Source organism: Neodiprion pinetum, chromosome 7, assembly GCF_021155775.2.
Source record: "Neodiprion pinetum isolate iyNeoPine1 chromosome 7, iyNeoPine1.2, whole genome shotgun sequence".
NCBI classification, from domain to species: domain Eukaryota; kingdom Metazoa; phylum Arthropoda; class Insecta; order Hymenoptera; family Diprionidae; genus Neodiprion; species Neodiprion pinetum.
This window is the reverse complement of record NC_060238.1, coordinates 5,402,167-5,424,153: the sequence shown is the minus strand read 5'-3', so window position 1 is coordinate 5,424,153 and position 21,987 is coordinate 5,402,167. Positions and strand designations below refer to the sequence as shown.

Here is a 21,987-nt window from a genome sequence, read left to right as displayed (position 1 = left end):
GTTCATATTAGAAACGAATCTTATCTGGTCAAACCATCTAAAAAATCCAATAATTGCGCAGTATAAGAAGGCATAAGCATATTTGTACAATCCTGGACTTGATACGATTTCGAGAGTTTTCATCGATTAGTTTTTTTTATCGCCTGATCGCAAAGAGTTATTATTTAAGAGCAAAAACAATAAAAGACGTAAAGCCTGACTTGAGAGTTTTTTTCAAGTCTTGCGTAATTCAGGGTGCAAAAATTAGTCAATAAAGTGTATAACTTAACGTTCAGGTTCAACAATATTATTTATTCCAACAGAATAATTCCTCACATTTGAAAAATAGACGTCATTTTTCATTTATTTTTTTATTATTGTCTTTTATCAAGTATTTCAGTTTTTCTAGCATTTCATAGAATTGTAAAAAAATTTCCACACACGGCTTATGATAGTCGAAAGTCATTAGGGTTTACTTAATTGCTCCTTCAAGTGGTTTACCCAATACGATTAATTATATTCCGGTCTGCTCTGTTTTATCGAATACAGATGCCATATAACGATGTAGTTATATGTATTAACCCGACATTTTTCGCGGATAAAATCGTCTGTACAAAATCTTATCTCATTATCGCTGTAATAATTGCGATAAATTCTCGAGTTAATGAAAATGATTGCATAAATGTATTTATTGCTGCGATCTTTAAGACTGTAATTGAATAATAACTAAAATGTCAAAATTAGTACAAATCTTACAAACCGTTATGACGAAAAAACACAATATTCGACGAATACCGGTAAATATTCACATGAACTTCAAACGACTGCTTAAATTGGGTTAAAGACATTTTCTCGACAGCGTTCAAATACGCGAATACTTGATTCGAAAGTAGATTTTCTTCCGCATACGAAATGAGTCTCCGAAGATTGTTCGCTTTTTGATAAGTGACATTGACAAGGCACTGATCTGAGATCAAGATACGTTTTCTGGTTTGTTTGAATTCACTGAGCAAATCTTCGATGCCTTCTTCTCTGATGGAACGTCCTATTCAGTTCACTCGAGATCAGAGGCTGTCCGTCGCAGCGTGAGCGGCTCGCTACTGATAAAAACGTCTTATTGTCACATTGATAGGCCAAGAAGTATGATTTATAGTGATATTACCGAGATAAAGAAGCGATACGATGAACGGACCACAGGTGCATTGGGGCTAGTTAGTTACTTAGTTGGCGACTAGGCGAGAGTGCTGGAAAGAGTTAGGGAAACGGAGTCAGGAAACCCCGCTATCGGTACTCGAGGAATATGAGTAAAGAAGAAGAAAATCCGCCCGGATCAAGCCAAGGTACGATGGGAAAATTTTGATTTTTTACCTCTTGCGATAGAGGATCTTAGCTACGGTTTGAATATTGCTGAAATTGCAAGAAAATTTGGTAAAAGTTACTATTTAGTGTGATTACATAGTTTTCAATACTGTAACAATACTTTTATTGTAATTTTTCGGTTATTGTAAAAAAACGAAAGCAGTTAGAGACGACAATTATAAATAGTAATAACAAATACAAAGTATTCAATACGTTCTAATCTTTTTTTTCGTATATATTGGAACACGGCTATTAAATTTAGTCACAGCAAATAGATTTCCCATTGAACTTGGAAATATTTTTTATCGGTCATAAATTGAAACTGCATTTGTCAAAAAGACATAAATTTACGTTCCTTCGTATAGTGACATTTAATTGAAACGTTTGGGGTTTTAATTTCCGGGTCAAATGTTAGTTAAGCTGAACGTATAAACACTGTTCGATACTTTGATTATTTAATCCAGCAGCTACAATGATCGTGAAATTTTATTACAAGCAGTCAACTAATTCGTTACAAAATTGCAATCTTAGTTATAATTACTATAAATTGTGGGAATTGTATTTTTCTTTTTTTTTTTTTTGTTTTTACTGGTAACTCCGCTAGGCGACAAAGTGAATAAAAACTGGGGAGCTTTTTTATGGTCGTACAAAAGTGTAACACGCGCGTATTTAATTTGTGAACTTGCTGATGTATTAAATTAGGAATGTTGTGTATGATGTACATATGTAATATATGTAATATACAGTACCTGATTGGTATGTAACCCAGTTTTATAAATGGAGTCGAAATGTAAAGGTTTATCAAGCATTTGCACCGAGTGTTATTCATTGAAATATAGTTTATAATTATTTAAAACTCTTGTGCTATAATGCAAATTACAAATTACATTTCACCGAAACGATTTAAAAACAGGCGAAATGTTACCTGCGGAAAACTTTGGTGAGCAAAATTTTCGAACTAATGATCTTCCAATAAATACGGTATTTAAATGTCAATTTTCCAAAACGTACTCCAGAGAAGCAATTTTCTTGGAACACGCTGAGATGAATCTCTTATCCCTACCTAATCAAACGTCACGCACGCGATGTTCTGGTGCCACAATTGATTCGACATTCATCATTTTTTATCTTCCTATGTGTTAGACTGCCGTTGACCCCAAATGGATCCACCATTACCAACCATTCAACATTCCAAGCAATAGGCACGAATCGATTAGATTCTTCGGGAGTCGCAGGTGGTCTTTTAAAAATAACCGTTAATGTTGGCTTTCTTGTTCCATAATTAGTCACAAACTCGTCGGAATTGTTTGCATATATGAAAAGATGACATCAATTATTTACATTTTTTGAGGAAATTTCAATGACCGATAAAGTTTGTGTTCGATAATTCTTAAACACGTATGGTTTTTATTTCAGACGTTGCGGCTACTGATCCGAACGTCGATCCAGAAACATCCGAAGAGGTGAGCTTGATCGATTTTTTCTCTATATAGTTTAAAAAGTAATATTCACAACCAATGATAAGAAAACCGAAAAATTGGAAACTTGTTTGGGGTAAAAATGCGAAATTCATCGATCTGGAACAATTCTATTGCCTAAGACAACCCAATAGGTTGTTTGAAGCGTCAATTGACAAAGTATATGCTTAATTTACTCGAATAATCAATTCGTGAATCGTCCGCTTGATAACTTCACTTCATTATCAGATAAGTCAGTAAGAAAGATTAACGAGCTTTTCGTACCGATAAACTCGGCAATGAGATATCAGGTACTTATGATAATTGCAGATATGCATATATTCCTCCTCAACTTGGTACCAAGAATTAGAAAATTGACACATGCAATGTTTGCAATGTTCTGCAATTACTTATGCATTGCTCGATCATTTAAAAGGGATTCTTTTTCTCGTGTAAAATAAATACAGTTCGCGAAATTTTTATTTTCGTATGTATACAGGGTGTTTCCAAGGAAGCGCCGCGGCATGTTGGGTTGCCTACTATTGAGGAGAACAAACGTCGGTAAAACAGACCCACGAAGTTATCGGTATTATACGACTTTATTTTACCAAAGTGATAATGACTCGGTAGGTCTGTTTTTCTGATATTTGTTCCCCTCAATGGTAGGCAACCCCATTTTCTGAGTCGTTTTCTATGAAACACTCTGAATAAACGTCATATGATGCGCTTAGTATCCAAATAATAGTAATAAATTATCATCGATGCAATTTCTGTATGTCATGTGGAATTGCGATTGAATGCCGATTATTGGAATGAATTTCACAGCGGTCTTTAAAATTTTGTCACAGGTGAAAGTTGTACACACTGGAATAAATTTTTGTAGACGCTTTGTTCGGTGTGAAACGATGTTGCCATTGTGCTAATTTTTTTGCAACTATTTCAATTCACCCGTCACATACTTTGAACACATTCTTTTGCACTAAAGTTTCAACAAGTCGTTACGCCGGCGAATTAAGGTGACAATATAGATTTTGACATAATTTCTCAAGTGTACCACCCACAAAAAAAAAGTTTTTCGATCGAGCCGAAAATTGAGCTAATCGTTGCATTCCATTGGATGGAACTTTTGACATCAAAAATTAATTCACTTAGACAAATATAGACTGAGGCAGAGGGCGTACAATTTTTGAACTTTTGTTGCAAAGCCTTATTTTTGAAATTCTTGTAACTTTTTCTCGGATGAGAAAATTTTCAGTAAATTACAACTATTTGGAAGGGAACTTGAAATTCATTCAAAGTTGTTCTCCACTTGTAGTAAACATTCAATACTAACAATCGTCTCTGGATGTATGTATGTACTCTGTGTACCGGGACAATATCTTGAAACTTGAAAATCAACCGCGCATGCGCGAGTTTTATCGGCTGTTCGTGCAGGATGGCCATCCCGAGTTTTTAGCTGTCAAACTGTTTCTGGCAGCGATGTAGTTGATACGAATTTTCGAGGTTAGAATCTCAAATAATTGAGGTAGCGACTCGGAAAGGTTTGGGAAGCATTTTTTGTCGGGTCGGAAAGTTGATTCTTCAAAGAACGGTTGGAATTCAAGGCTTATGCTCTTTGAAAATTCAAACGTACACATTTTGCGTACGTTGGCCGGCCTGCGTCGCGGACAAGAATATCGCTGCGGGAAGATTTCACTGACCAATGAGATTGAATTATTAGGCGCATGCGCGGTTGACTTTCAAGTTTCAAGAGATTTTTTTTATGCCATCGTGAAAGCCTGCGACATACTCAAGTCGACTCGAATCAATTTGCAGAACGGCACGCAACCGTTTATTCGTGTTCCGTGTTTCTTCGTTTTCACATATTGTACAATCACCATTACGCTGATTCTCGTAATCTTGCCGATATTCCCTATCGGGCAGTCATTATTTTAGGTTTTAAATAGACGTTTGCTTTTCGCTTTTTATCGTGAGTCGCATGTAGACGCTATTCGCGTTATCTTGGGTTTGATATTTATGCTTACACTTGCTGACTTTCATCATATTTCCGTACGATAACATTGGCAATTTTGAATATTAACCGTCTTAAATTGGAAGCGCATAAGAATTCAGACGCCATAAGCAGAATGCAGAGACCATAGCGCATGCGCTATGGCGTCAGGACTCTTACGTGACATCAATTAAAATAATCAAGCAAATAACCTATCGGAGATCAGATCTGACGGTCTGACGTTGATCCATCGACTAATCAAAAATTGTAACCTCAACAATCTCCAAAGCAGACATAAATCATGGAAATTTTTATTTTGCCATTAAATGCAGGTGCAAACACTGAAATGTACGAGATAACTTGACGAAGTAGATCATTCGTATGGTAATTACTGTTCGACAGTGTTCTACGTTGTATATATAAATTCTAAAAAGAGTTTAAAAATAAATAATTTCGTCTAGAGGTTCGTAAAATTGCTTGGTGGGAGATGAGGGTGATTTAGGGGATTTTTAGGGGGAACCAGAGGGTAAGTATGTTCGATCTTCTGTTAAGAATCGATCTCTGGATCAATCCGGTATCGGACGTGTGAAAATCGATTCTACTAAGAATCGAAGAGTAATAATTTGATCCACTATCGGACGTGTGAAAATCTATTCTACTAAAAATCGAAGGTTAAAAGATCGATCCTATTACGGGATTTTTAGGGGGGGAATTACAGACAGCGTCTACGGGAAAGTCACACGGATCATCTGGCAACACTGGTCTACCTACATGAGAAAGAGCTTGAGACAAACAATTGAGAGTTCAACGATCCTGTATGAAATAGGTTATTATTGTTCTACAGAAAATTACTGGTGATGAAGTTTCCAACGGATAGTCTTTTCTGAACGAAACATAGAGAAATTTTGAGTATGACAAAAAAAAAATACATATGGAAGTTGGTAGATCAAAAATTAATACTGTTCAATAATTTCGTCGTATTATTATGTTCGTGAACTATTAATTTGAAAATATGAATACAGAAAATACTAGAATTGTAAACGAAGGCTTAGATACCGATACTTCGTTTCAAATCGATTCAAAATGGTTAAAACTTTAGTAGACTCGATCAAGTTCGCTCTACGAATCCTTTTAAAAACTGAACACGTTCGTAATTTGTGATTAAAATTGTAATCTTGTTGAATACTGGAATCACAATTTACATTTACAATCAAATATTCATTAAACTAATTGTAAATTAGAATTGTGATTTCTTCCTTCTTCCTTTCAATCACGAATTACAATATTTTGACCAGTAATTATTCTCTCATCTGATAGTGACAGTTATGGCAATTCGTCATTTCAGTATGATCGATGAATAACGAGGTAATCAGCGATGGTGAAGAATCAGTAAAGATAAGGGAAAGACTTTATCGAAAATCGGCTATTTTATAATTGAGCGTCCAAACTAATTATGATAAGGTCAGACTCCACAAATGACGCAGTAAAATTTTACACGATTAGTAAAATAACGAGAGGTGCAAAGCTGGCACGAAAGTCGCAGAGAGTAACTAAAAAATTCCGATTCAGTGACACATCGAGGTATAACTGTTTTCGATTTATTGTGAATAAAACATAAGCCGATTCTCCTCTGCTGTTATAATTTATGAAAGCTTTCGTTGACGCATTTCTTCGGTTACTCGGCTTAAGTATTTCGAAGTTGTTAACATTGCCTTCTGTTATTTATCACCGTTGCAGACCAAGTCTTGCTTTTCAATTCGCTTAATCTCACAACGAGATAGCTGCGCTGGTCAAAATCAATTCTAGTAATTGATTTATCAGCCTGCTCGAACAATTTGGCTCGTTCAATGTTTAACGAACTTCCGATTCGCGTTGACGGCCTTTATAATCATTTATAGTCTGCCGATTGAGCAGCGATTTAGCGATATTAATGTGCATATTATGCATTTAACCCAAGCGTTCTTTTTTTTTATCATTCTTAACTGTGCAGCGTAACCTATTTATCAAGTGTAAACAGTAAATAGTACTTGATTAACAAGGAGAGAAAAGAACGGTACGGTAAATATTTATTTCAAAAGAAACACGGATAAAATATTCATTGTGATCGCAAACTTATGGTGTGCAATATTAAATGAAAATAGTTACTACGTAGGTGAATAATTGGTGAAACTGAGAATAATCGTTCGGAATTTTCGGAAATCTTGCGATTAAAAAGGTATCATCGAGAAATGGATAACTGACAACACGATTTTTATCTCCTAATAATTTTTACCGGTACAGGAGGAGAAAATAAATAAATAACATACAAATTTCAGAATAAGGAAACTTGTCGAACATCCGTGGGCGAGAGAATTTTAAAATCCGCGTACAAGACTAGAAAGTTGGTCAATTATTGACGAGACAGTCAAATTCGTAAATCCTTAAGCAATATATTATTTGTAAATGTGAAATTGCTTGCGAAAGTCATAATCTAGGTGTGATAATTTATTCTTGTCGAAACATTATCGGCTGTGCTAAAGATTGAAAATTTATAACATTTGCACTATAGCTGACAAACCGGAGAAACAGTTTATATGCAATATCTACACTTTTTTTGTTTTTTATCAATCGTGATCTTCGGCTGATTGCAATTATTTTTTTGTAATAATCGAGTTTGTACGAATAATTCAAACAATTGCATAAAATGTATAATTTCCACGTATAAATTAATTCTAATTCGGATTGACGAAAAATTTCCGGGTATTTGAAACAATGACTTTTGGTTGCGTGTTATATGTATTGAATTGAAGTGCTTAAAAGTTTTCACGATTAGCAACAAATTTTCCGGAGACGCCGCAAATGCCGATTATTTGACAAAATTTTACCCTTTTTCAAATTATTATATCAACAATTGTGAATGATCTGAATAAAATGTTTAATCTCATTTACACCGTGATTCAAACATCAAATAAATCGAGCTACAATTTGTCTAAGAATAAATTCGCCAATGAAAAACAGCTTACGACGAATCGTAACTTATAAGTATGATATCCTTGAACATCGTAAATCTTACTTTCGCTCATAGAATAGTTATTTGTCCATTATGCCAGTTGAATGCATGTTGCACGCCAAGGTTGAGAATGGTAAAAAAATAAAGATGAAAAATATAGAGAAACTCAAAGAAGAAAATGAAACTCGTTTTTCGGAAGTGAATTCGGATGACGATATGAAAGTTATTGCGGGGAGACGTGGAAGTGTAAAAATGCGTCGAAACAGTTCGACAAGTCGTTCGGTTGTTTCTTATCAGGAGATCCCTTTGAAAGAAATAAAGGACAATGCCGATTTTACGACGAAAAATCCTCTTACAGTAAGTGCAATAAATTTCTTTTTTTTTTTCAATTTTTAACCTCCGAGAAAAAATCGATTGTTAACTATCCGCCTGGTTACTATTACTGATATGAAGTTCGTCTCTATTCAATGATCATAAATAATTATTGTGTATCACACGCAATCATAACGAATATGTATATTATTATTTTTTTTTTTTCGTGTATAAAGTATGCAATAATAATTTCTGCATAAATCAAAGATCAATACGAAAGTTTTTCTTTCCATGTTTGTCGCAAATTTTTTGATCAGCACCTTGAGAAAAAGAAAAGTAAAAAAATTAGCCACTCTAGTATACGCACAGTGTAAAGAAATATTGAATGAGCGAAAATTGCAATCAATGCATATTATATACTTAAGATTTTGTCGCCACTTCGTAGCGACGATAATCATTCAACTCGGCAATATAGCGTGCGAATTGTTGTGTCTGTAATACATGTTTCTTATACGTTACAGGCTGAGTCTTTGTAACTTGCCGGCGGCCTCGAGATGTTCTTATAAATACTTGAAAGAGCCCAAGCAAATTAATGAATTTCATAATTCGAGTCTTACGGCAGCCGCACATGCGTCGATAATAAATTTAATTAATAATTTATAGAGGTTTATATTATATTAAATAGACGATGAAATATTGTGCGCATTATTAATGGTAACGGTACGAAAGATTCAAACGTACCGCAGTAAACCAATTTCAATTTGCATTCTTCTTCCGTTTGACTTGAGAAGTTTATGAAACGGATTTCACGGATCTGTGAACGAAATCGTCAGATTGTAAGAAAAATTGATACATTAAATTATGTCACATCGTATTCTTTGCAACTTGGTTATAATGCGTTTATAATTGGTTCGAATATCACGTCCGTTGGAATTTCCAGAATTAAGGTCACATGGTATTCCTACCTTTACCGACCGAGCAAGCTCATCCTTTTTCTACGTGACCTTAAGATGGTAAAATTGTCAATGATACATTTTCTTGTTATTGCAACGTTAAACCTTTTTGTTCAGTTTGTTGAACTAATATCAAATTATCGCAACTATTACCGGAACATACAGTACTGGTTACCATTCGTAATCGGAAAAAATTCATTTGCTATCCGGTACTTTGTCTTAAGGTTAAGATAAGTAATTAAAATAGTTCTAAGAACGTGTTGCCTCAGGGTTGAAACGTCTTAATGGATCGCTTGAATATTATAAGTAATTTCTAATTGGCTTCACGGATATGAGAAAAGTCTGGTTAACGATACTGTTGCTCTAACCTAGTTCCCAGAGAAAATTCAAATTCCAAATCAGGTATGCGTCTTGGGATTGTGAAAGCAGATTGTTTATCCACGTGCGGAGTTTCATGACCAATCATTAAGATCAAGAATTTAAAAACGTCGAGCAAACAGAAATTTATTTTCCGTGAAGAATTTACTATTACGAAGATCTATAGATTTCTTGTCAATCTTTTCCGGACACGATTCATCTCATGTTATATATGGAGTATATATAAGGTATTCCATGCCAAGTTGCGAGACTTTGTCACTCGTCACTAGGAATTATATCGAGTGTTTAAGGGCTTGAATTACACCCTTTGGAATTCAGTTTTTAAAAATTATATTTACACAGCTGTAAAAAAACAAAAATCGACAAAATGAAAAACGATGTAAATGTCAACTGAATTTTCATATAACCCACAAATTTTATATACCATTTTCTCCGTTCTGAGATTCTCTCCCAGAAAAAAAAACAAATTCCGTTTGAATTTCTACAATTGTCTAAACATTCAAATGAATAAATCAAATTTTCGTACTTTCACGCATCGTTTTGATTTAAAACAAATTCTTCAGTGTTTGTAACTGTAAGACATAAGGATTTTTCGGAAAAAATCGATCACGGTTTGACCGATATTTTAATTTTTAAAGTGAAAACTTTTTGTGCGAGGTCACGCAGAGTTGATTTTTAAACGGCATTCCTTATTTATACTCGTAATATATAACACATACATACGAGAGAGATAGAGCACAAGATGGCGGAAAGTCACTGCACCGTGTATGACCGCCGATAATTTAAACAAATAAGAGAAAGTGTGAACGATTTTATGTCAACATGCAAAACAAAAAACAAAAAAAAAAAAGAAAGGATAATTTCATCGAAAGTTTTCACTTTCAACGTGCGTCCCACGAAGCAAACTTTTTTTCAAATTCGAACGCTTTCTTTATAGGCTTATCAGATAATTTTAACAATGTTTTAAAAACAAAGTTTTGGACTAATGAAATTTTTGATAAAAAAAAAAAAAAATGATTGGCTTTTTCTGAAATAAAGGTAATTCCAAGGAATCTTTAGCCGTGTTATTATGTACGAGAAAATTAACCCTTCGATCCGACAGCAATATTAATGAATGAAACTTATAACGATTTACTTAATTGCACTGATCGAAGTGGAAAATGAAAAAAGTCTGCGAGTGCAATGTTATTGAAAAAAAAAGAAAAAGAGAGAAGAAAAAAAAAAAACAATTTATTGTTTGAAAAAGTTTGTACGTTTTCTAAAAAAAAATTGTTCTTTTTGAAAAAATGACACTTAAAGCCTTTTTACTAATTCCCCTGTTCAATTTTTTGTCACCGATTTTCAATTATACATAATCAAATTCAATAATATTCCGGTATTTATTGCTGTTATCGGAGGGTCATTGATAGTTGAAAGCAAAGTTTAATAATCAATGACCCGGTTATCGATTAATTAACGTACACACAACATGAAAACAGAGAAAATTATAATCAGCCTGGGAGTTCCGTAGCATGAAAATATTTACATATTTTTTCCTCGTTTTACATCCCGAATCACCGTCTCCCGGTTCAAAGTGAATCGATCTCTCATCCCCCCTGAAAAATCTTGCGGCTCGTGTCGGGAGGCAGAAGCAAGCATTATAGGTGCCATGCCTTCAGAGTTCCGTCAGAACGTCAGACGAACGAGTTGGCGGTGAAAGAACGCTTCGCGCGTCTATCGCATCCGCGAAAGAGAATAAAACGAGAAGAAATAAGTTTGAAAAAAAAAGAACGGGTGAATAAATAAATAAACAAACAAACAAACAGACCCCAAATGCATAGAATCGTCGCGAAATTTGTTAAACGCGAAAAACATCCGTCTGTAACTGATAACGAAACTATCAGCTAGCGGAAAATCAAGATCCTTAAATCGATTTGCAAGTGTTTCGTTGCACAGTGTGTGATTTAATTGATTAACTATTGGGATGCAGGCTTAGGAAATTGTAAACGGAAGTGAAGGGATACCGGAAACGAGTCTTCGACTTATTACATATCGCTCGTGGAGCGGAGTTTTTTTAAACGACTTTTGACCAAAACGCTGAAATATGACGGTCGAAAAATGTCAAACGAAACAGGTAACGTTTTACTCGTATCTTAGTTTTGGTTTTTTGCCTCGTTTATTGTTACAAAACACCTGCATAGGCGTACACCTGTAATTAGGTACCGGACGAATGTGTATTAAATATTACAAAGTATAACATATAGACTTAAAAAAATTAAAATGCATAAAGTAGAAATTGCATTTTTTGGCTTTAAACTTGATACTTTATGTAGAAAACCAAATACACTAAAAAAAATTTCATTTGTCAGAGTAACTAGTAAAATTCAGTAAAACAGGTACCGTTAAAAAAAACTGTTTGAATATTTTTGGTATTACGAAAAACCAGGTACGCGTAACCATTTTGCGCTATTGTCGATCCTTTTTTGGTAATTTCAACGCTAAATCACTTTCTGAGGTTTACTCTACTTTCTTAGTTAAACAAGGCTTTAACGTTAATTTATTGTTGCACAAAACATTAAATTTTCGCAACAGTTGCAAGAAAATATAGCAACAGCGATCGTAATGAAAAAGAATAGTAACGGATACTAGAGTTTCCGGTAACAGCTAGAAAACTAATTTTCATTTTCTACCTAGAACTATATTTTTCGATTGTGGTAAAAAATGAAAATAGTTAAGGACCGAGCGGTAATCGGAACTAAAAATTTCTCTTAGTGTAAGGAATGAAAATTATCTAAATAAATAACATGTATTTACACATTAATCCGGGCTCTGACTTGTAATAATATATTGTGCAAATGGTAGAATTACACGGTCAAACGGTGCAGGTTGATCGTTGTTTGAAACAGGTTTTTGATTGCGACACGTATATTGAAAGGCGGGCAATAGCTGGTGCGTATATCGTTGAGTAATAAGTTGCAGAATCGTTTTTGCAAAACATATGCGATGGGTTTATCCTTGCAATATCTTGAGGCAGCGTATAAACTGAGGGCTAAAATATGCCGGTAAAGAAATTTCCAGTTTTTGGTTACTAAAATGTCACTAGAATTTTCCTAGTAACTTTAACGTAAATAACATTTTTCTTAACAGCTGATAAATCACACGCGAGATTCAAACTCCCGGTGCGACGAGTCTTATTGTTGTGACTTCTGACTTACATTCATATATTGACACATATGCAGTGTTAAACGTGAGCGAAATATATTAGACGATAAAATTTGTCTAGCATGTGCTTCGACGTCTTATATTACGTTATGTACAGTCCGTTGAAAAAACTATCGTAAGAAATAAAACAGAAAAGTAACAAAATATTCAAATTACGATCAGATAAAAATTTTTGAGTAAAATTTTATTGTCGGATGTAAGTTTCTTAACATATTTATAAACTAACTAAGATCGAACGTCTAATCGTATCATTGAAAATTTTTGATTCTCAATCACTTTACACGCTGACATTTTTTTTCAATACCAAGATCGTAGTTCTTGTTCAATTTTGATAGTCACGATACTGGTTGAATCAATTTTTCCGAATTGTCTGGAATGAATTTTTACCAACAAAATTACAATTCTCCCAATCACTGATCTAAATTTTTTTTTTCCTTCGTGAAACCGACGTTGCAAATACTATTCAAATTATATCCATCAATGTACAACAATATTTTAAAACACGCTGCCTTTGTTCGTGCTGTGCACGTGGCATACGTTCAAGATAATAAAGGTCGACCATTGTAAAAACGTTCTTTTCATACATACGCTTGCAAATATTGCAGGTGACGTTTATGAATATTCATATCAGTTTCGAAGCTATTAGCAATAAGAATTTATTAACATTTTACCATTCTTTTTTTATTACGTTTTGGGGACCATTTCTTTCATATAAGTCTTCGGCTGTGGTTCAGCTATAAATTAATATCAACGCCTTATTATACGAATAAAAAATAAAAAATAAAGAAAAAAAAAAAAAAAAAACAACACAACCAACTGAACAAACAGATGGCAAAAAATTCTTTTGCTATTTACGTCTCACGTAAACTGTAACGGTATGTACGTACACACCTAATACGAGCTGATAGAAACTACGGTTGATAATTATTTCTCACGAATCTTCCGTAACTGGGTCATATACGAAAGCAAGACATTTTAGTCGCACGGCTGTCTTCCAGCTGCAAGCTGAGTGACTGCAAATAGCGTCAATGACTTATTTTTTTCTATGTACGTAAGAATTGAGAGTATTTTTCATAAAATTTTTCCGGCTTGTAAATATTTGATGGCGAAAAAAGTATCGAACGAAAAAAATAAAGAAAGAAGTTTCAAACAAGACGATGTATCGAAATTAACAGCTGGGTGAATTTTGATGAAAGAAGAACGTGCGTTTACAGTTATAAAAACTTTATATTACAAATTTCAACTAATAATTAAGCCAAAAATCAAAGTGTTTTGCAATAATCAGTTTATCCAATTTTAATATAAACTTTGTTTTTCCTCCGATGAATCCTCCGTAAAACGAAAGATTTTTACTTTAGGTTTTCAGTAAATACGATATCGTTTATAAAAATTGAACAATCAAACAACACGTCTGGTCGACAGTGTTAAATAAATCTTGAGAGTCTGCACGAAAACACGCCACAACAATGGAATTCTACTAACAATATGTATTGAAGTACGTTCATTGACATTTCACGGTCAAATTATTGTCACTCATAATGGAGCTTTCCACGTGATAGATATTTGATAACGCTGCGTACAGTAATTACCCAGCAGTATGTGCAATTTCCATGCATGTGAGCTATTGTTTTAGCGTTAACAGTGTATCACTTGCCCTGCATGTATGTACGTACGTACGTACAATCAAAATTTACAATAACGACAAATACGAAGCAAAATGACCTCATTGTCACACTGTGAAAGTTGCACGCATTTGCATTTGGATTACCGTGCGAAATAGAGTTTTGCAATTTATATGCAAATCATGCGTTTATATGGATATTCGAAATCTGCAGCTCTTCGAGTTTTTATTATAATTTCTCTCCTCGCGCAGGCGACACACTTCAAAATTAACCTATTACATTCAGTGAATTATTATCGTTATACGCAACTACTGTTACGCAATAGTTTAACCAAGTCGATATATATATTATGCTAATGAAACCTTGCGAGTTACATAAAAAAATTTTGGAGTCAAGGAATCAATTTTTATACACGATCAAACTTGCTTTTAATTATTCACGATTCTACATTTTAATTACAGAAATGGAATGTAAGCTATTTTAGATCAATACATGTATACTTACGTGCATACGTACAGTTCGCAATGATTATTCTACAATCTTCAAATTGTAATAGGCAGAGATTTTATATTATCATATCGTAGGAAAACGACGGAGTAGAAACGGAATTTAAGGATATGTAATACTCCTACCTTTACCGACCGAGCAAACTCACACTTTTTCTCCCTACGCGAAATAAACAAATGAACGGGAATAGTTCAATTTACTCGGTCGGTAAGGGTAGGACTGCTACATGACCTTAATTTGAATCTTGTTAATTTTCATCAGTTTGATGTCTGTCGAAATTTTCACCGTTCAATTTATTTTCTTTTACTGTATAATAACACCAAGTTCATTGATCTGTCGATTGATTGGTGTAATAAAATTCACACTGTGGCAGAAATTCAGTTTAGCTTATGAATCGGTGATTCGAGGTTAACTTTTTCCGTCGAATCAAGAAATTGGCCTTTCTTCGAATCGGGGGAAAAAAATTCTTTACTCGTCAATCCAAGTCGGTAAATTCTTTTTCCTCGTTGCCGGCGAGTATCGGCGAGTCTTTGGATAGATAGACAAAATCAGTTGAATAGTGTAGTTAAGAAGCGATCATACTCGGGAGTGAAAAGCCCCTCGCCTTTTTCTATGATGTTACCAGGCATTGCATCGTGAATTTCCGTCCAATCAAAGAATAACCGACACCACACGGTCAGTAACCGAAATGAAAACAATGGAAGGCCAACAGGACGTGGCGAATAGAGTTTGTATCGCGATCTCTGTCGTAACTTTAACGATACAACCTTGACATCAATAGCCGATCTCTATCCGCTGTTGTTAGACAATGTTTATTGAATGAAACGGATTTTAATTATCGAAGCATACGTATTGAACTTATTATCCTCAACGACATTGTTCCAAATTCTTTGAAAAATACGACCATGCAAAATCGAATACGTTGACAGATTAGTAAATCGAGGAAACTTCGTTGGCTGGAACGAGTTTTAGTCCAATCGAAGAGAATTCGGAGAGTCAATTGTTTTGATAGAAAAATTAACAAAAATAACGATTCAATTCCTGCGGAACAATTGGCCTTTCCTAACAACTCCTTTCTTCTTTTTTAAATATCACTTACATTCTTTTTTAAATTTTTCTCTACACTTATCAAACTATCTTAGGGTCCGAGGTTTTTTGTGTCGTACTCGTATATACGGGGCGTTCCATTTCAACAAATGTGCATTAAATTGCAAAATATTTCGAGCAAAATTTGTTGTATATGAAGGTGGACATGGGATGGGCATCCCAGTTTTTGGGCCCGTTGAGGCCCAATTTTTATTTTTCAAAAAGAACCTCCGATTTTTTATTGCATTTTCTTATTTATCATTGAAAAGTAAGTAAGTTTTACTTCCTGTGATTTTTTTGTTTTTGTCTTCGAACAGGCCCGAAACGTTATTCGATGTTTTGTCGCGAAAAGAGCGGCAATGCGTTAATCTTTGCGTAGAATTTAAAAAATGAGCACGAGTTATACGATAAGCAGAATTGTTCAATATTGATTATATCACAAAGGAAACGTGGTAACGTTATACTGGAGTCGATACATGCAATTCCTAGAATGTTGCGTTCTAGTTTTGATCGGTAAAAAACCGTATCGCTAATGTGGTTACGTAAAAAATTGCAGCTGCGGGGTCGTTGTTCCTTATATATCTGCGAGGCCTTCTGCGTAGTTTGCAGCTCAATATGACAGTGAAAGTTTTCAGTGAGATATGCTGAAAAGCCTTCAAAATGTACAGTAATTGTGAAATAAAGAGGAAAAACAAAACCGAGACATCGCGATGCAGTGAAACTTGAGATCGTGCTGCTTTTAACTTCCTCGTGATCTTCTAAATGCGATTCAACGCAAAAACACGTCGAATTGAGAAAAAAATCCCAAAACTACCTAGGAAACAGGTTTTTGCACTAAAAAATCAGTTCGCAACTGAATTCAAGATAGTTTTTTTTTATTAATTGAACAAAAAATTATAGCTTGCACAACGAATTAAATACAACAGGATCTTGATGTCATCCATGTCAAAATACATCTGTAAGCAAAAACACTGATATTTCATGGTCAATTGTAATGATTTATAATAATGAAAAAAAAAAAAAAAATACTTTATAATTATTTCAGCCAACTTTACCGAATGTATATTTTCAGAACCGATAACCAGTTTTACAGACGAAGGCGAGACTACAGTTAGATTATATCATTATCGGCGAGAATATATGATCGTATGTCGTGCAAAAAAAAAAAAAAAATTATATGCTCTCTGTCTAAAAATAAAACTGGCAAAAAAATGAACAGGATATTTCAGCATCCTCAAGTGTTGAAATATATATATATTTGTTATACCAAAAATGAGAAAAATTAATGAAAATCTTACGTTTTTTTCTTTTCTCAGAAACTCAGATACCCAAGGTCTGTTTTCTTCATCATCCTCAACGAGTTCTGTGAGAGGTTTTCCTACTATGGTATTCGAAGTAAGTATAATAAATAGAAATAACTCTTTGAAACGAAGTGAAAAATATTAGTTTAAGTGTGCTTCTTTATAGTATAAACAAAAAACATCTCGTACTCTTCAGTTCTTAGTGATGTTTTAAAATTTAATTAAACACCGTAACTTGTATTGAGAACCAATTGGTAACTTTTTTTACCTTTTCTAATACGATGGTGTCAATTGATGGTATCAATTGGACTTGAGTCCAGCTAGCATATCATGTCAGAGATAAACGAAAAACGATCAACTTCTCTTCATTTACTTCAAGATTGATAATTTTTTTGCGTTTTCTTATATCCTTACAGCGATCCTGGTTCTCTACCTGCGGAACAAGCTTTACTACAGCGATGACACATCCACCGTGATCTACCATGTCTTTAGTATGTTGGCATACTTTTTCCCACTTATCGGAGCGATGCTGGCCGATTCTCTTCTCGGCAAATTTCGCACCATTTTTTACGTGAGCATCATCTATGCCATTGGACAATTGGTACTTACGGGGAGTGCGGCACCTCCTTTGAATTTGCCCGATCGGTAAGTGAAGTGCCTGAACATGTTTAGTTGTTTTTTTTTTCTTTTTACAAGTGTAAAATAGCCGAGACTATGCATAATATACACAGTATATTACATAAATAGCATAATAGGCAAGATGCGCGGAAGATATGATGAAAATAGAAAAAAATTGAATTTCTGTTTTCTTTACAGAACATTTGCGCTGTTGGGGCTGCTGTTGATCGCCATTGGAACAGGAGGAATCAAGCCATGCGTTGCAGCCTTTGGTGGTGACCAGTTTTTGATGCCGCAACAGGAGAAATATTTGATCACCTTTTTCTCCTTGTTCTACTTCTCGATCAATACCGGATCGCTGATCTCGACTTTCCTCACTCCTATTCTTCGCGAAGATGTTTCCTGCTTCGGTGAAAACACCTGCTACTCCCTAGCGTTTTTCGTTCCGGCAATTCTTATGATTCTTTCCATTGGTAGGTTTATTTTAATCAAGAAAAACGGTATGATTATATATTGTCAAGGACAACAATATAATTGCTGTATTATTCGTGCATCGTTCATGTTAGTATAGCTTCCTTAAAAAAACATTATGCAGTATTTTAAAAAAAATAATCTTCAAGTTTGATAGACTATGAACCAAAATTCATGCCTCAATATTCGTTTCTCTATTCCAGTGATCTTCATTCTTGGTAAGCCAATGTACAAGATAAAATCCCCACAAGGAAACGTGGTATTAGAAGTCGGAAAGTGTATCTGCGTGAGTACATGACATACTTTTATAAAAGTGGAAAATATAACCACGGTTGATGATTGATAAAAACAAAGAAGTATTTTTGAATAGGACTGTGATTATTTTGTTTTGACTGTTTGGAATTTCCAAAATTAATTAACTGCAGCATGGAATCGGCAATAAATGGAGGTCGAAGAAAGGTGAAGAAAGAGAATACTGGCTGGATTACGCGGATGACAAATACGACCCGAAATTCATCTCGGATATCAGGTCAGCGTTCCAAGTGATAAAAATGTTCCTCCCGCTGCCCTTTTTCTGGGCCCTGTTTGATCAGCAAGGATCAAGATGGACGATCCAAGCGACGCGAATGGACGGCCAGATCGGCAGTTTTCTCCTAAAGCCGGACCAGATGCAAGTGGTCAATCCACTGCTTATCATCATATTGATACCGATTTTCGAAACCGCAATTTATCCTTGCCTTAACAAGTTGCGTCTGCTGCGAACTCCTCTGCAGAAGCTCACCACCGGTGGACTCTTGGCTGGAATTGCATTCATAATTTCTGCCATCGTGGAGTTGCAGCTTGAGGTATAAATTTTAACCACTATAAAAGTGCTATTCCTCATCAGTTTCAACAGTACAATTATAATTATGGACTCTTCTAGAACCATGCAAACGTCAAGAACGTATAATTTCAGATTTCCTTAATATATTTCAGTCAACGTATCCCGTGCTTCCTTCGTCTGGACTAGCCCAAGTCAGAGTCTTCAACACCTTGAATTGTCCGATCACAATGACAGTCGGAGATGATTCTTTTGTGCTGGAAAACATGGAGGTTTGGGAAAATAAGTACGTTGAGGCCAACGGTAACGTTAGTCTCGCTTACACTGCCAATTTCGCTAGTTGTTCGAGTCTTGGCGTGACAGATACGTTGAACGGAGCCGTGAGTGGTAAGTGGGGAATGTTTGTACGCATTGTAAAAAAGAGCCACATCACCTTTCGTACACGAAGAGAATAAAAGAGCAGATTTACTAAAAACTTCAGGAACAAAGGAACACATCATATGATTTGGTAAAATATACTTTGCAAAATGCAGAATTTATTCTAGAAACAGTGAAAACCACTGTGTGCAAAGTAAAATCTACTAAATTTCTAGTAAAAAATATAATTGACATCGGTATTTTTTTACCAAAAACCCCGATGTGTCCTTCTTTTCTTACAGTTTTGAGTAAAATCGCTCTTTTTCTTCTCTCCGTGTACCTTTGCGGAATAATTTCACGGAAAGATATCCCGTCTGCATTTACGCAATACAAGGGAGATTTCTAACGAAATCCGGCTGCATTTCGGCAACTCCGAGTACATTTTAACGATCGACATTTGTCTCTCATGGTCTACGATTGGACATAAAGAGAAGAGTCGGCCAATCGCGAACAATGAGCAAAATTTCAACTGGCAAGGAGTACCCTGTATTGCATAAGTGCAAGCGAATTCACCACGCGATGAATTATCCTCGTAATATTCTTGTGGAATGACCTGATATACGGTTACTTAATGAACATGTGAAACGTTTCAGGAACCATTTATGGAACTGAAGCTACTGCCACTTCATGGGTCGTAACGAAAGATGGAATAAGCAACAGCTACGTGGACAGCGTGTCCAAGACGACGAGTGGAGATCCGGCTGTCCGAGCTTTGGTTTACCTCAACTCGTCGGTCGGGGATACGGCTAATCTAAACTTCATTGAAAATTCGAAAACCGTCCTGTCTTTGGAGGTGATATCGCCGTTCAACGTGACTGATCTTACCGAACTTGATCCTGGTACCTATGACATATATTTGGATGAGACCTTGGTAGAATCGTCAGTAGTGTTAAAGCTCGGAGGTGTCTACACCGTCACAGCTTACGTGAACGATCTCAGTTCCGCCACTGCTAACACCATTACGATCACCGAACCAAACTCCATGCACATGCTCTGGCTTTTGCCACAGTACATCGTGATCACTGTCGGAGAAGTTATGTTCTCTATCACTGGTCTTGAGTTTGCCTTCACCCAAGCACCGGTCAGTATGAAAGCCTTGCTCCAGGCTTGCTGGCTTCTTACGGTCGCCTTTGGTAATCTTATCGTCGTTATCGTTGCCGAAGTAGCCTTCTTCGATAGCCAGGTAAGAATGGCTGTATACTTTACTTGAATACCACGATCTCGATATTTTTTTCATGCATCTTGTAATGTCGTGAACGGGCTTTTAGATATTTATCACGTTTAAATTTTCACATTTGCATGCGTTCAAATTTCATTAATAGTACTACGTAATAGTCTATACTATATGTCCAAGAATGATCAAAATTATTAATGAATCCTTTTCAAATCGAGTTTGAGCTTTATTAGGTGTGAGTACCTTTTCGTTATAACAATCGTTTTCGTTTTATTTTCCAGGCGAGTGAATTCTTCCTATTCGCCGGCCTCATGTTTGTAGACATGTTAATATTTGGTATTCTTGCTTGGTTTTACAAGTACGTCGAGATTGCGGAAGATGAAGATGAATCTCCTAATGGAGATATCGTTCTTAACGAAAAGTCTGGTACAACGAACCCGTCATTCAAAGACGATGGCGGTAAGTGATTTGTCCTGGCATCAAACCAGACTGGTTGTGAAACACTTGAAGATACCTTTTATTTACAAAATGTGTTCTACGTGAATTCGAACTGCTGTATATATACACCCCATTTACGACTCAACGTTTCATAATTGTAAATAAATTTTATGCCTTTATACATATCCATATACACACGTGATCAGTTCGTTATGCTGTGTAAATAAAATTTATCTCTTTAACATTAGGTCAACGATTATTTAGTTAAAACGTTTCAGTAACCGTCAGTAATTATACATATGGTTTCGTTTGTTATATTATTAGCATCAAAGAGCCGACCTCTAAAGGCTAATTTTTCATTTTCTCGAATGATATCCAACATTTGAATTTTTTATTCTTACTCGAAATTTGGCTCTCAGTTGTGAGTATTTTGTAGCTCAAGACTTCCTTTAATAAAGCACTGTGTTCACGAGACCAAAAATCACAGCAAGTTCGCAGATTTAAGTTTCGTAGCAAGCATTGCGCATGTGCAGTACTTAATTATGGGCTGTAGGGTGAGTCCAATTTTCCTCGACCCAATTCAATTCACTGAGCACCCGAAAAACCCATCTAAAAAAACCTGGTCCGAACAAACCCGGTCTAAAAAAAATTTCTCTTTTAATATTTTTTTTTGATGAAAGGTGAAGAGCGTGTATTTTTATATTATATGTGTTTATCAAGTATTGGGAAAACGTCGAATGAATAATTGGCCTTAAAATAATACCTTATACCTAGTAACTATGTTATAAAGTAATAAACATGACTGTGAACTCGTTCATAGTATATCATGAGCATCTACTAGACAAAACTGTAGTAGCACACTTGCAGGAAGCAACAATTGTTTAAAGAATGGTTTGATTCATACACTAAATTATT

The 21,987-nt window shown here is 35.1% G+C and overlaps 1 protein-coding gene across 3 annotated transcripts; it reads left to right on the top strand.

Annotated features, from left to right (window-relative positions):
- The first annotated feature begins 1,177 nt into the window (after nt 1-1,177).
- On the top strand, nt 1,178-21,316 carry LOC124223018 (peptide transporter family 1). 3 transcript variants are annotated; one of them, XM_046634603.2, is made up of 10 exons: nt 1,178-1,319; nt 2,755-2,801; nt 17,150-17,228; nt 17,551-17,779; nt 17,951-18,225; nt 18,427-18,509; nt 18,649-19,068; nt 19,199-19,430; nt 20,054-20,643; nt 20,916-21,316. In XM_046634603.2, exons 1-10 carry the CDS (start codon nt 1,280-1,282, stop codon nt 21,099-21,101), a joined length of 2,181 nt encoding a protein of 726 aa, XP_046490559.1. In that variant the 5' UTR covers nt 1,178-1,279; the 3' UTR covers nt 21,102-21,316. The 3 variants fall into 3 exon arrangements, with proteins under 3 accessions (XP_046490559.1, XP_046490558.1, XP_046490560.1); XM_046634602.1 differs by lacking the exons at nt 1,178-1,319; nt 2,755-2,801 and adding an exon at nt 7,853-8,131; XM_046634604.2 differs by lacking the exons at nt 1,178-1,319; nt 2,755-2,801 and adding an exon at nt 11,071-11,530.
- Nucleotides 21,317-21,987: the final 671 nt, after the last annotated feature.